This window comes from Papaver somniferum, chromosome 3 (assembly GCF_003573695.1).
Source record: "Papaver somniferum cultivar HN1 chromosome 3, ASM357369v1, whole genome shotgun sequence".
NCBI classification, from domain to species: Eukaryota; Viridiplantae; Streptophyta; class Magnoliopsida; order Ranunculales; family Papaveraceae; genus Papaver; species Papaver somniferum.
The window spans coordinates 50,164,476-50,180,364 of record NC_039360.1 but is presented as its reverse complement, the minus strand read 5'-3'; the positions used below and the strand labels follow the sequence as shown (position 1 = coordinate 50,180,364).

The 15,889-nt window shown below is 37.6% G+C and overlaps 3 protein-coding genes across 3 annotated transcripts; 2 read left to right on the top strand and 1 right to left on the bottom strand.

Moving 5' to 3' along the window:
* The first annotated feature begins 362 nt into the window (after positions 1-362).
* LOC113356118 (protein CHUP1, chloroplastic-like) lies at positions 363-2,429 on the top strand. Its single transcript, XM_026599135.1, has one exon. It carries the CDS (start codon positions 639-641, stop codon positions 1,953-1,955), a length of 1,317 nt encoding a protein of 438 aa, XP_026454920.1. The 5' UTR covers positions 363-638; the 3' UTR covers positions 1,956-2,429.
* Positions 2,430-4,917: 2,488 nt separating this feature from the next.
* LOC113356117 (transmembrane 9 superfamily member 1) lies at positions 4,918-9,621 on the top strand. The gene is made up of 12 exons (XM_026599134.1): positions 4,918-5,299; positions 5,666-5,867; positions 5,986-6,090; positions 6,260-6,277; positions 6,397-6,494; positions 6,585-6,737; positions 6,946-7,080; positions 7,199-7,365; positions 7,840-7,934; positions 8,054-8,427; positions 8,600-8,873; positions 9,061-9,621. Exons 1-12 carry the CDS (start codon positions 5,213-5,215, stop codon positions 9,126-9,128), a joined length of 1,776 nt encoding a protein of 591 aa, XP_026454919.1. The 5' UTR covers positions 4,918-5,212; the 3' UTR covers positions 9,129-9,621.
* A 2,947-nt stretch (positions 9,622-12,568) lies between these two features.
* LOC113356116 (transcription factor bHLH80-like) lies at positions 12,569-14,510 on the bottom strand. The gene is made up of 5 exons (XM_026599133.1): positions 13,793-14,510; positions 13,529-13,660; positions 13,344-13,409; positions 13,169-13,237; positions 12,569-13,065 (listed from the first exon to the last, which is right to left on the bottom strand). Exons 1-5 carry the CDS (start codon positions 14,339-14,341, stop codon positions 13,018-13,020), a joined length of 864 nt encoding a protein of 287 aa, XP_026454918.1. The 5' UTR covers positions 14,342-14,510; the 3' UTR covers positions 12,569-13,017.
* Between the last annotated feature and the right edge of the window lie 1,379 nt (positions 14,511-15,889).

The window sequence follows — 15,889 nt, the reverse complement described above, 5'->3', positions numbered from 1 at the left end:
TTGAATTTTTGTTTGAAGCAAGTTGTTATATTCAAGTTTGATGCTGAATTTTCATAATTCTCTTTAATATGTTTCCATAAGCCAACCACGTGTGACTCGTAACTCGCAATCAAGGAAACAAATCCATATAAGGCGAGGAAAGCGATGGCAAAAAGCACAGTTAGCCATCCCCAAAAATGAAACGAGTAAAACCTACCTCCACAACGTCGTATTCAGAACGACGAGAATGATGCAAATATTAATCAACACCTTGATCAAAGCCTGCTTGACGAGCCACACGACTAATATAGCAGGCGTCGGCGAAGTTTATAATAGTTGCATAAGTATTCGACTATTACCGCCGCTACAAAGTCATGGTTGGGTTCATCGGCAGCATCCAAATATATCCGCCAAGTCACTAAAAGGGTAGGGATCCCCTTAGCACGGAACGAACTGGCAAGCTCATTACGCGTCTTTCCCATTTTTTTCATACGCGTCTCTCATACAAACACTTTCCTTTTCACTGCTCTACTTCCAAATTTAAGTGTAGAACACAAATTTTTTCATTCATTCATAAAAACACCTTCTTCTTCACTGCTCTACTTCCAAATTCAAGTAGAACACAAATTTACAGTGGAAGCTTGTTAAACTAGGCATCAATGGGTTTTCACAAATTGTCATTAAAACGTTCCCAATCATCTCAATCACCATTACCAGTAGCAAAAAAACCTAAAACAATTTTTTCATATTTTCCTACTTGTGCTTCTGCTGATGTTCGAAATTGCCAACTGAATGCAAATCAGAGAGTAGTGAAGGAACTTGAAAGGTTAAAGATGAAGATTGATGAAGAAAGGAATGAAAAAGATAAAGTTGTTAAGGATTTGGAAATTAAAATCTCTGAATTGAAGAAGAAAATGTGTGAAGAACCAAAGCAGAAAACAATCAATTCACCTCTGCCACCACCACAACCACCACCACCTACAATGATTAAAAGCACTTCTTTTCCAGCTCCACCACCACTACCTCCTCCAATGGGTAAAAAACCTCCACCCCCACCCCCACCTCCACTTCCAATGGCTAAAGTCAAGTATCAGGCACCACCACCTCCTCTATTGGCGCCTCCTCCTCCACCACCGCCTCCATTAGCTAGAAATAAGCTGCCTTTTCCTCCACAGCCACCATTGCTTTCAATTGGTCTTAGAAGAGTACCGGAAGTGATTCAACTCTACAATTCATTAATGAGGAGAAAGGATTCAGTGAAAAAATCTGGTGGTTTAGATATTGCACCTACTAATACTCGCCAGATGATTGGAGAAATTGAAAATAAGTCATCTCATTTACTTGCTATCAAATGTGATGTTGCAAACCGTGGAGATTTCATAAGAAATCTGATAAAACAAGTTGAAAATGCAGATTTCGCCAAAATTGAGGATGTGGTTGCTTTTGTGAAATGGCTTGATGATGAGCTCTCAACCTTGGTGGATGAAACAGCTGTTCTGAAACACTTTGAATGGCCTGAGAAAAAAGAAGATGCATTAAGAGAAGCTGCATTTGCATACTGTGATCTTAAAAAGATGCTTGAATTAGAAGCTTCAAATTTCATTGATGATATTGGACTACCTTGTGCAGCTGCCTTGAAGAAGATGCAAACTTCATTCGAGAAATTAGAAAATGGAGCTTACAATTTGTCAAGAATGAGAGAATCTTCAACTAATAGGTATAAAGGTTTCCATATTCCCACTGACTGGATGCTTGAAACAGGAATTTTACGTCAGATCAAGCTTGCATCAGTTAAGTTAGCAACAAAGTTCATGAATACAGTTTCAAGAGAGCTGAAAGCCGCTGGTGGTGCTCCTGACTTCGAAGAACTGATGCTCCAAGGGGTAAAGTTTGCTTTCCGTGTACATCAATTTGCAGGGGGGTTTGATGCAGAAACGACGAGTGCATTTCAGGAGCTACGAGGCATATCGAAATGATCCACGCCATATCCTCTTGTAAAGATATGAGTAAACAACACGTTTATTGATTTATGTAGTATTAGCATCAAGTTTATATTTAAATGTTACAGCCCGTTCAGTTGGGAGAATTAGAATCCTAGGAATTCAATTATGGGGTAATCCAATTCTTGGAATTGGATTCCAATCCAAAAAATTTATGTTCGGTTGAGGTAATTCAATTACCTTTGTTTTTACCCCGGAATCCAATTCCATTGATCATTGGACCAATGCAATGGAAATCTATCATTTTGGAGCGAATTGGATTCCTAGGAATTAAAATTCCCAATTCCTTGAAACGAACGGGCTGTAGTATTTTGTAGCTGTTAAACTGGAGAAGTTAAATTCTTATATCAATGAAGCAACGGCTTATATTCATGACTGAACTACAAAAATGTACATCAACACAATCCAACCAATGGATGTTTATATGTATATTCATTTAGTTTTGTTTCATTCCTTCTTCCTTATTGCAAATGCCCTTTGAAGCTGTGCTATGTTTGGAGCAGGATGTGATTTTTTTTTCTGGGAAATAATTTACAAAGAGGTTAATTACTTAATTTAGCTTGTTAAGTTCCTTTCCTCTAGGTACCCACAATTCTGGATAGCCAGGGAGGACAACTGTGTGCAGTAGCTTTACTTGTTGCATTGAGGACTTGGATCTCAGCTCGCATTGCTTCTTTGAATGGTAAGCTAAAGTTAGATTCAATATGTGAATGGGTAACTTATGTTGCAACTATCTTGAATGCTGTAGGGGCCAGTGTAAAGTTTAGGAGCAGAATAAGGCATCCTTGCTCAGTTGATTGTTGGTACAAGTGTTCTTCAAAGTCCACCCAATCTAATCTTATCTCATCTCAGACTCAACTATATTTAGTAAATACTACAGTCGAGGTTGATGTGAGTTAGGATGGAAAGCAAGAGACACTAAGATGGATCACTAATGTAATATGATGCAATATTTTTAACAACCACTCTTCCTTATAAATTTGTGACCCTATTTAGAGGCTGTACATAGTGAGTAGTTCCATACTTCTATGTATTGATCCCTTGAAGGATTCACACTATGTTTCATTTACTTCTGGGAGTTCAAACCCAGGCATCTTGATGTATGCTTCTGATGCTGCTACTTTTGTTAGTAAGGTTATCCACCAATTTCGTTCTGTGATGTTGCCCCCGGCGCCCTCTTAAATCAATATTTTCATTTCGTATCATTTTAATCTTCAACTGGTCATTTTTATGTAGCCATTATGGACACCATTGATCGGTTCATTCAAGTATGCGACATGTGCTCCATCTCTCCTGTCATGTTTACACTTAAAGCATTAGAATACATTTGAATTTTGAACTAGCTTTTAACAGCCAAGCTGGCCCTAGGATGGGGAAGTCACTTTACCAAGCATTTATTAAGAAATTAAGAGTAATCCTTTCTACAAGGTAAGCCAATAAGGTCTGAGTTGAATAGTGATTGGCGTTACGATTAGGTATGAACAGGCAATGGAGGTGTAACAGTGTCCTTCTTTTGTGATGATATAGTGCAGCTTCCTTTACCAGATGAACTTATTTTCTTTGCAAGTATTCTACGTGCCAGGAACAGTTTTGATGCGGGTCAAAGAATAACATAGGATGTGGACAAGTTTGCAAATGACTTATCAGACTGGTTATGAGGTGGGTAAAGTTTTCGACATTTTCTGGTGAGATCATAATTCATAAATTGAAAGACATAAATTTTCAGATTACAATTTGACCCTTGAAGACATGAATTTATTCTTTCAAGTAGTGCAGGTTTACCTAGAGAATGACGCTGTTAACTGTACAAAGAGGGATGGTTACTTCATATGCTTATGTGTTGTTGGGTTTAGGTCTGCTAAGAAGTGTGACACCTGAATTTGGTGATCGAACAAGTCTAGAGCAAGAACTTGAAGGAATATTTAGGTTATTTTCCTATGACTCTGTTGCTTCTTTTGAATCAATATGTTTCTTAGCAGTTGCTAAAGATACCGAGCTTTACTCAGCATTTGAATTTATAAAAATTAGGTTTATGCACACGAGATTCCTTAACCATGCTGAATCAATTGCTTTCTTTGGCGGCGGTGCCTTGCGAAAAAACTGTGAGTCGCTTTCATTTCTCTTCAATGCATTTACGTCTTGTAGCTGCATAACTAGATAAACGATCTCGGATACCAGATCACTCCGGCCTCTTCAGTTGACTTGTGATTGAGGATTCATGTGCACAAGTTTTCACCTTCGACTTGGAGGTTGCTCGACTCTCGGGGTCTTTTTTCCTTTTACTAGTCACCCCCTTATAGTAATAATCTTGTGTTAAACAGGTAATTATCTTAAGCTTCAGCAAACTGATTGGTTACTTGGAGATACTTCTGAAGAAGAAATGGCTGTTTGGTATACTGGATGATTTTGTGACCAAGCAACTAGCACATAATGTGACTTGGGGGATTAAGCTTGCTGTATGAGATGGAGCACAAAAGAAAGATGTAACTTACATCTACATAAGCTGAGATTCATAGTTGGAAAAGAATGCGAAACATGAAACTGTCACAATCACAAAGAATCAAACTTTTTACTTGGAAAATGCGTGACTAGCTTTACATTGAAGACCAAAAATGGCCATGTATGTTCCTAATTGTACAAATGAGTCTATCAAAATAACTTAAATTGCATAGCAGCTGAAGAACTACTACGCAACTTTTTAACCTTTGCAAACTGGTGCTGAATTTAATCTCTGTTTAACTGCATCTAGCTCATAAATTTGTGATATTGATTTTGAAAGCTCATATATCTCATAACCAATTTACATTCATCAAACAAGTCTCTCTAGGATGTGACAAGTCTTTCTTGGATCTGCTACTCCGGTCCGGACGAACAAAAAACCGATCCCATATTCACGTGTGCCGTGAACGTGTGAAACACTGGGCGTCTCTTATTACCCAAAGAATTAATATTTTCTACTAAAATAAAAAAAATCAAGATTCAGGTACAGTTCCTCTCTTTCTCTCTCCGCTCTAAATTCTTGCTTGAAAGCCAAAAAAAGGTGAAGTCAAGAAAGAAAGAAAAAAACCCCATAAACAAAAACTCTCGATCAAAATCAAAAAAGAGAGAAGAAGAGGAAGACTGTAGAGAAGAAAGCTTTGAGAAATTATCTTTTTCTCTCTGTTTTCTGTCACCGTGTAACATTATCGTTAAGGAGCTGAAAATAATAAAGTTAGGGTTTTTGTAGATCCGCGATGCATCGATTTTTCTATCTATTCTTTCTTTCCCCTTTTCTGTTACACTTCATTTCTCCTAATCTCGCTTCTGAATCTGATCACAAGGTACTACTAATTTCTTATGCTTTCTCATGAACAAGTTTTTGGATCTTCTACTTTGATTTTCTTCTTCTTGATTTTCTCAGATCTTGCGTGTACGGAGTTAATTTGATTCCTAATGCTTGTTTAGATCTAGAATCATGAATTTAGGGTTAGATCTATGTTAAATTAGGGTCTGTTTTCTATCCTTTTCGTGTTGTTTTCCGATCTGAATTAGGGTTACCAAATCCACTTTTTACAGCTACATTGGAGTACTATTATGATGTTGATTTAGCAAACATGTTGAGCTATAAGTATTGTACAAGGTTATGTTTGATTGTGGATTGTTTAGGTTTTGTTTAATTTACACATATTTGTCTTTTGTGTTTGCAGTATTCACAAGATGAATCAGTAACGCTATGGGTAAACAAGGTTGGTCCATACAATAATCCTCAAGAAACGTATAATTACTACAGCCTTCCGTTTTGTCAATTATCTGGTGGTAATGGCAATGCTGCTCACAAGTGGGGAGGACTTGGTGAGGTTTTGGGTGGAAATGAGCTCATTGATAGCCAGATTGACATTAAGTACCGAAGTAAGTTTAATTTCCTCTTTTTTATTGTTCTACCTACTTCCAGTAGTTAAATTGCAACTTGAAAATAAATAATTTGTTGTTTGGCAACTTGATTATGGCTTCTTCTTCTTTTTTCCAGAAAATGTTGATAAGAGCACAATTTGTGAGCTTGAACTGGATGCTGCAAAGGTTAAACAGTTCAAGGATGCAATTGAGAACACTTATTGGTTTGAATTTTTTATAGGTAAAGTTTTTCATTAGATTCTTCCTTTGTACTATTCGTTGTTTTCTCATATTGGTACATAAGTGTGGCTAGTTTCTAACACAGAGCTGTTTTTCTTTTGTTCTTTTTTGGAACGTTTACTGATTACTTCTTTGCTGCTGTCATGTTGGGATCTTTGTCCGCTCCCCAGATGACTTGCCTTTATGGGGTATGTTGTTATCCAAGCGTCTATTGTCTTTTTTATAGCTGGTTGCTTGGTTCAATTTTATACAAGGTTTGGTGAGTTTGATTTGTTGATTGTGTGGCTAAATATCTGATTAATGACAGGCTATGTTGGTGAACTGCACCCTGACAAAAACAATGATAACACTAAGCATGTGCTTTACACGCACAAGAGTATTACCTTTAGATACAATGAAGATCAGGTTTGTGGTCTCTAAAATTGTCTAAAATCATTGTCTCTAGTACTTCTGTTTCCGCCTGAATATTACCATTGACTACTTCCATCTTTGCAGATTATTCATGTCAATCTCACTCAAGAGAACCCTAAACCCTTAGAAGCAGGAAAAACCTTAGACATGACATACTCAGTCAAATGGATCCCAACAAATATCACCTTCGGGCGGCGTTTTGATGTTTACCTCGACTACCCCTTCTTTGAGCATCAGGTGAACAGTGGTTGACTATCATGTAGAAGTGTTTTTTTTTTTTTGTTTTGGTTATTGCTGCTGTCTGTAATGCATGAGGATTTCTCAGGTTCTTGCTATACGTGCACCAATTTTTGGTGATTAATTGCTTACATGAATATAAGCTATATTTTGGTGCGCTTGATATATTCCGAAGTTTGTAACATAAGCTGTGATCCGTGGTTTGCAGATTCATTGGTTTTCTATCTTCAATTCTTTCATGATGGTTATCTTTCTCACTGGTTTGGTCTCGATGATACTTATGCGAACTCTTAGAAATGACTACGCAAAATATGCTCGGGAGGATGATGATCTTGAGACTCTGGTATTGCTGTCTTAACTCAATCTGATGCTATAGTTTCTTTTCTTTCTTATATGGGTTCTGGCATTAGATATAGTAAAGCCTAACAATCCAAAAAATGGTTGCAACACTTGGTTCTCAGGAAAGGGATGCGAGTGAAGAGTCTGGATGGAAACTTGTCCATGGAGATGTCTTCCGTTCACCCCGCAATCTGGTCTTACTTTCAGCAGTTGTTGGTACTGGTGCTCAACTTGCGATGCTTGTGCTGCTTGTCATTCTATTAGCAATCATTGGGATGTTGTACATCGGGTAATGTTGTTAGCCCTGTGATTGAATATGGATGAATCTTGTTGCTTCAGTAAATTGTTGTGTCCACAAATTCTTATCCCAATGAGCTTGCTGCGACGTGTACATTGTTTTCATATAAAACATTTTGTTTCCTGATCCGTTGAAAAATGAAGACAATGTATTACCGTGTTTAGTCTATTATTGGTTATGGATCAATGATGTTGTCATGCTCTATAAATGGTAGAAAGCTAGTATTCGAAAAAATATGATAATATGCAGTTGCTCCTTTGTAATCTTATTGTGATGGTACTTGCTCTGACCTTTACTTATGTTGAACGTTAAGTGGGGATGGGAAACTTGTATCCTCTTTCTCCTCACATTTGCAGTATTCTGTTTATGTTCGTCAACAACTTTTTTGTTATGCGTGGTGCTTCTTTCTATTGATTTGCCTTCTAATTGTTTTGAATTTCCTCCGAAATTGTTGGCGTGTCTCAGGCGAGGAGCGATTGTCACCACATTCATTGTATGTTATGCTCTTACATCGTTCATTTCTGGCTATGTGAGTGGAGGGTTGTACTCCAGGAGTGGTGGTATGTTTCTTTGACCCACTCTTGAAAATGCTTAGTTTATGTGATTGCTTTAGGATGGTGGTCTTCTTCATCTTTGCTCAGTGTATCTTACTGGAGTCTTGCTACTTTTTTACTCTTAGGTAAAAGCTGGATAAAATCAATGATCCTTACGGCCTCACTTTTTCCATTTATGTGCTTTGGGATTGGCTTTGCACTGAATACAATTGCCATATTCTACGGATCTCTAGCCGCTATTCCTTTTGGAACAATGGTAGTTGTTTTTGTCATCTGGGCCTTCATCTCCTTCCCTCTAGCACTTCTTGGTACTGTTGTTGGAAGAAACTGGAGTGGTGCTCCAAACAATCCTTGCCGTGTAAAGACCATTCCTCGTCCAATCCCTGAGAAGAAATGGTATCTCACACCGTCGGTTGTCTCACTAATGGGTGGTCTTCTTCCCTTTGGCAGCATATTTATTGAGATGTATTTTGTCTTCACATCCTTCTGGAATTACAAGGTATGTCTTCCTCTTTAATCAGTCCTAGGAGGCTTTTCTTGCAAGTTACATGCATACTACTGCTATGTTTTATTTTGTATTCTTCAATCGCTAGCTACATTTAACTGTTCATTTTTTTTTTTATCTTAATACCAAATCTAATATTCCCATTTTTATCTCTTCTTGCTTGCAGGTGTACTATGTCTATGGATTTATGTTACTGGTTTTCCTAATTCTTGTTATCGTTACCGTCTGTGTCACAATTGTCGGTACATATTTCTTGCTGAATGCTGAAAACTACCACTGGCAATGGACTTCATTCTTCTCTGCTGCATCGACTGCCATCTATGTGTACCTCTACTCTATTTACTACTACTATGTGAAAACTAGGATGTCCGGCTTCTTCCAAACTAGCTTCTATTTTGGATACACTGCGATGTTTTGTCTCGGTTTAGGAATTCTATGTGGTGAGTTCTTGCAGATTACATTTTTCTTCATATATTTCTGTCTGCGTTCTGTTTTTTTTTCCTAAATTATTATTGATCCATTTTTTGATTGTTGGGCTCTGTTCCGAATATTAATACCCTCAACAACTGTTGACCCAACCAAAGCATGATATGATTTACTAATGGCATGTTTTAACTAAATTTACAGGAGCCGTTGGTTATCTGGGATCTACTTTATTTGTGAGAAGGATATACAGAAACATCAAGTGTGACTAAACTGAATAAAGTATCAAATACTGCTGCTAAATATGGTGAGTGCATGCAGCAATTTTGTTGTCAAAACAAAAAGCCCTTTGCGAAATTGCCTGGTTGCCGTACCTTGGCAAACTCCCCTGAAGATTCACAGGATTATAATCCCTATAGCAGGGATCTCAAGAATGAGGAAATTTTTTCTTCTTTTTTTGTTTTTTATCTCTGGACTCTGGGAGGAGGCTTTAGTTTTCCGACTTGTAAGTGAAAGCCTTCTTTTTACACATAATTTTAGAGGGTTCAGAGATCTGTGTCATAATTCAGAACATCTCACTGTTACTCTCACAACCACTTCCCTTTCATTTTCTTTTTCTTAGGTTTTTTATATTTTTACTCTTAATTATATGCACTTAATTGACAATTCTTTCTCTCCAAAATTGTAGGTTGTACTTTATGTAATTGACTACTGCGCCCTCTGTGCATTTTTATCTTTGCTTTCTTTCCGCTGTTACGTTTTTAACTACTCTGGGCATTCAGGTAATATTGTGCACTTGCAAGAATCTTAAATTTGGTCCCATTCAGAATTCGAGATTACATGATGGTTTTCTGACGAAACCATGCCAGTATTCCAGAACTTTACACTTTACCTGAGATCCAGCAGCAGATTTTCTGTTTTTCCTTTTTCGAACTTGGTTTTAGTTACGCTTTTACAAAACTTATATTCTATTTTGCAAGACGTTCCAGTAAATGTGCATGGGGTTGCAGTTGATTCTAGAATTACGACTTAAAAAGTTATTACAACTGAAACTTTTTCTGAACAAGGTGAACATACTTTAGTTCACTTTTCTGAAGAAGAGTGGACGCACTTCCAAAGCATTGAGAGATGGCATACCAATGAGTTTTTTTTTAGTACGATATAATTTTGAATTGTAATTGTATCCATTCTATTTGTAGCAAAGTTTTTCTCTTCACTTCCATACTCGAGGTGGCACAAAACGATTACATCTCCCGCCAACTGTGAATGCATTGCCAGTTTTTGGTGGACTAGCTAGCGATTCATGAAAGGAGTAGTTCAGGGGTGTTGAAGGAAGAATTACCAAAGCTGGGATGTGTCTACAATAAATGTGTTTTAAGATTATATCACTTTCCTTGTTGAACCCGGAGTGCAAGCTCATTTCATTCATTGGGTGCACGGTTTGTTGCGCCTATTTATGCTCCCGGTGTAATCTATGATGCTGATTACTCGGTGTGATAGGAACTATTTTGGTTCTTCTCCGAGGCTCTTAGAATTCTGAAGTTTATGTTGGTTAAATTGTTACTGAAACAAGGGTGAATTAGTCTCTGGTTAGCGCACAGTAGCCAAGCCCCTTTGTATAGGCATGAAGGTATTCTATTTTGGTTAGGCTTGTGTAACACAGAGCAAGCCAAAGTCATCTGAAATAGAATTTCTTAAACACAGAGGTGTTTAAAAAGGGTGTTTGAAGGTGATTCGAGTGGGAAACCATTATTCCCTCAACGCCAGCCAATAATGCTTAATCCTCCATTAAACTGTGCACTGCGATGCTAACACACTGATTTCAATGTTAAAACTCGTAAAGGAAAAAGAGTGCGATATTCCAAAAGGTCATATAATTACATCATGTCCTGGTTTTGCAAACCAACTTCCTCAGATTTATAAGGACCAGATATTTTTGAACCGGAGAGGCTTGCAACTGGAAGACGAGAAGATACCAAAGCTGGGAACTTCTGGTACATCTCATTTGGTGCTGGTAGACCATGGCTTGCATATTTGTCAGTCATGGCCATAATGGAATCATTTGTACAAGTTTTTTGAGTTATAGTGGCATTCCCTTTTCTCTGAGGTCAACTGGAATGCAATACCAATAATAGTTTTTTGAGTACAAGCTTTCGTCCCCACAAGAGTACTACATACCAACTTCCTTTTTACCTGGAACTACTCGATGATCGATGCAAGGCGATTTAAGGGAGCCAAAACAACAATCTAATGGGTATACCTCACTCCCAAGAGCATTGGGGCATCTGGAGAATGATATTTTATGGAATCTAGGGATCCCCTTCCAGCTCCTCGCTTCAAAAATAAATATCCCTGTACCCTTAATTGAGCATTTTGGAAGGCAACTGTGTGGTCCCCGCAGGTCCATTTAGAGGAAGGACCTGGCAGGTCCTAGATAGCTCCACCAGTACTACTGGGATTGGAGGAGTCATTGAAACCACAGACTCGCCTTTTTAGGTGTTGGCTAAAGCTAGGATATCTCCAAGAGATAAGGCGGCTGTCCTGCTACTCTATGTTGGATTCACGGCCACTGTTTTGGGATAGAGAATTTTGGTTTTTAACTCTAGAAAACTATCAGTAACTTGCTAAAATAACTGGCAACAGAGACACCAAATTCGAGTATGAAACACGTTCAAATCTTAAGATGGATTATGGATGGCTTGGGAGTAGCAGTAAAACTTAGGATGACCACATCATCCCTAAGCTTCGTGCAACTCCAAACAACTTAACTATCTTCTGCACAGTGAGTGACCAGCAAGAAGGAAACTTGACACAATTACCATGCTCTTGTTTTCTTAAGTGAATGATTTTCCTCTGTACAACGTCCAAAAATGCAATGAAAATGAGTTGCAGGTAATAATCATCTGAACTACATATATGTTAGTGGGCACTTTTGATGTCAATAGTTTCCATTGTGTACCAAATGAATTTGTCCTAGTTTCCAATGCTAGTACAACTTCCTTTCAACTAAAGTTTACAAAATCTACTGCCCACCACTAATTTTCTAGTTCATACAAAGAACTCTCTCAACTAAAGTTTACAAAATCTATTGCCGACCACTAATCTTCTAATTCACACAAAGAACATAAGTGAAGAGTACTGCTAATAAATGAAAACTACTTGTCGTACCTTCTTGTTGGAGCCCATAAAAAGTGCAGTTCCGAGAAGCTTCTGACTATGGCACCACTTAGCTTAATTACCTCTCTTCAAATGAAAACTGTGCACGTCTCTAAACCTAAGATTTTAAGAAAAAAATCTGTAAGATATAACTCCTTTAGCATCAGAATATATACGCCCTAATGGTGGTGCCCTCCTTCAGCTATCATACTCCCTTTACTGTCCCCCCCATTCATTGTAGTCACATTCATCATCAGATTTTTCCAACACCAGTTCAGGGATTTTCCCAACTGACTACCCCATTGCACTATGCAAGCCTAAAAAACAATAACAATGAACTTTCTTAACCGTTTCGTCCCCATAGTGTAGTCCCCATCCATCGCCAAAATTTTCCTCCTTGTCTTCAAGGTTTTTACCTACTTACTACCTTTTGCACAATGCAAGGCTTAAATAGCAATAACCATGTATAGAAAGCTATAACCTGAGCATACGAGTAAATGAAGAATGGAAACTCAAACATTTCTCAAAAAATAAGACACAGATGAAAGAAAAAAAATGGTTACAAAAAAGAGTACTCTTTATTGATCTAATATTTTCTCGATAACTAAACAGCAAGTTTTATGGATTTTGATATGAACAGATAGAGAACACAATAGTAGCTAGTTCAGGCGGCCGATTATGGTGTTAGCAAACATTAAACATACGTGGACAAAATAATTTACATCAATAAAAGGAGAACTTCTAAGAGCGCGACTAATGAAAACATGAAGCTCGTGGTAGTCTATAACAAGCATCCATGATACTACACTCATATGTACCGGGGAAGAATTTAGCATTTTCCCCGATTCCAAGTCGGATTTTCCAAAAGATGTAGACCTCAAAATAAGTAGGAATTAAGGAGGAAGATGGTACCCAATTCTGCCCTGGAAAACTGAAAATTTGAGGTCACTGATCTGATCAGGGTCTCCAAAAAAGTGGGTATGCGCTCTTATATGTCGTTTCCAATTAACCTCTAACTAGGCATTTGCAATTTTGTTGATGCTCAGAAAGTTCCTGCCAAGTAAATTCTTTAAGAAAGAGTTTGATAACTACATCAAAGCAAAATATCTACATTCTTGTAACGATTATTATCCCGGTAATCCGGTGAAAAACTTACCTGAATCTGTTTCTGTAGGAGCTTCACATATTCAACTGCCTCTTCCAACATGTCTGCAGTGTTTGTTTGCTGCAATTAACAACCAATTGCAACAACAAAATCTATGAGCCATGATAATTACCATTTCAGGTAAAGATATGAAATTCTAAGTAGAATTAGCAAACACCAAATCAACCTTATCCATATTTGGCACAAGCTCTTGAAGTTTCCTTATCCTGTCACTGATTCTTGTTCTTCGAACCTAATCCAAAATAATAGACAGCCATAAATTTTAACTAATCATTCAGAGCTAAACCCGCACATACTAGATTGGGAAATAAAAGAAAAGAAGAACAAATGAATGAATGAAATGAAGCATACTCTTTCTGCAATACTACGAGGATGTGTTGCACAGCCACGCTTAGCTCGAACTCTGCAAGGAACTGAATCTTCAAATAGCTTTTCCATCTCCATATCACCATAATTACCATAATCACCACTTTGTTCCCCTTTCTATAATCCATCAAATCAACACCCAAAAAACAAATTTTCATCAAACCCCATTCTTTATTAACAAAATAAAAACTTGAATTCAAAGAAAAATCTACAGAATAAAATAAAATGATGGGTCTAAATAAGATTTACCAGCGGATGAGGTGATATTTTTGGTGATTCCTGTTGGAAATCTGAATCTCTAGACCTTTTATTATTATTATTACTTGGAAAATCAAGACAAGAAGAGAGATTATACTCATAATTTCCAGAACCACCATAGCTAGACAAAAACCCATCAGACCCAACTGAAGCAGGAAGTGAAGTAAGTCTAGCAAGTAGTTCAGCAGGTGAACTATTCTGCCTTAGAAAACCCAAATCACCAGCACTAGTAGCAGTACTATCAAAAAAAACATTAGTTACAGGCGAAGCAGCAGCAGAAGAAGCAATATAGTTTATAGATGCTGAATTATTTCTACTCAGTGTAGGGATTTGAGGTGGTAAGTTAGATGATGGTGGTAATGGTGGTGTTAGCTTTGGTTGCTGTGGTTTTGGTATTGATATTGGGTTTGTAGTAGTGTTTATTCCTTCATCATCAACATCATCATCTGGTTGTATTAATGTATCTAACCATGTTGATGGAGCTGACCAAAACCTTGTTAAACCTCTGTTTGATTCACCACCACCACCATTAAAACCCATTTTTCTTTGTCAAACTCTTTTGAATCTATTTCAGGATATAAAAATGTTTTCTTTGAACCAAATTATATCTGTTGTTGTTGTTTTGATGGATGAAAGAAGTAATTTTTTTTTCTTTTTCTTGTTTTTTCTTTCTGGGTATCAGCTTCACAACAGAGTGAGTGCAGGTTTTATAAATTAAATGGTTTTATTTATTTATTTGTTTTTCTCTTTTTGGATGATTTATTGTTGCCTGGAGTGTCACTTCAGAGAATTGTGTTTGGGTCTCATCAATCCACGTTGAGATGTGTAAAGAGGTGGAGAAATGTGTAGGTGAACATTACGGGATGGCCCCAACCGTTTGTAGATGGTCAACGGTTATGTTTAATTCACCTGCTTAAAGAGCGGGTAAACGGTACAACAATCATCTTGTTTGTTTGCAGCTGACTCGGCGTCTAGATCTGAGCCAATCTCTGATTCGGGCCAAGTCAGCAGTCAGACCGTTTGTTTTGCATTTTGAGTCAGATCTGACTCGACATATGACTCAGACATAACCCCTGACTCGGACCCATTTGAGTCAGGTAACAAAATATCCCTGACTCACGGAACCAAACCACTGACTCACATTTTTTTGAGTCAGATGAGTCAGCTCAAAACAAACATATCGAGTCAGATCCAGATGAGTCAGGTGATTTCACTCAGATCCAGACGACTCAGATGAGTCAGGAGTAAACAAACATAGTGAATGTCTGTCAACATGATCAGACCGAGATGTCGGAATTACGGTGTCACAAGGACGTCCAAGCAGAGCTCTATTGGATGATGTGTGTAATGTATACCCAATTTATGCTTCAAAAAACAAAACAAAACAAAAATTTACCTAATTTAGGCGGAGTGGTGCTATCACGCGCACGAATGGATGGTAATGTCGCAAGTACGATGTTAGATTCCAATGTATACCTCTATAAAAAGAAATTAAACATCTTAAATGTACATGTTCTTCGTGTGCATGGTAACACGAGCAACAATAAATTATGGGACAAATAAATAACATCCAAATTTCTGCAAATCAAAAGAAAAGATCTGCAAAGTTAAAACTTATTTTATGATCTCAAATAAATCGATATATGTTCGTAATCCGACTTTCGTGTGACTCAAAACGTGCATGTGACCCAATGTTGTGTCTGTGTTGTCTGAAGTCTGTCTCCTGATATAAGATTTGTCTCGTGTCGTAACTTAAAATTTCTCGGAAACTAAAATAAGCTTGTCATCCAGAAACACATTACAACGCACAAAAATTTCTCCGTGACCCAATATTATCCATCGTGATCCAAATTTGGCCGGTGACTCAAGATGTAATTTATGGACCGAGATTCCCTAATGACCTAAAGTCTAACATGTGCCCTTAAATTTGAATTATAATCCAAATTCTCCCCCGTGGCCTTAAACAATTCGTTCAGAACTTGCCAAGTGATAAGTGAACACACAAAAAGAGGTGTAGGTACAGTAAAATGGTTGTTAACTTACTCACCAAGACCAATCCAGATGTATTCAATTCTGACTAAAATATTC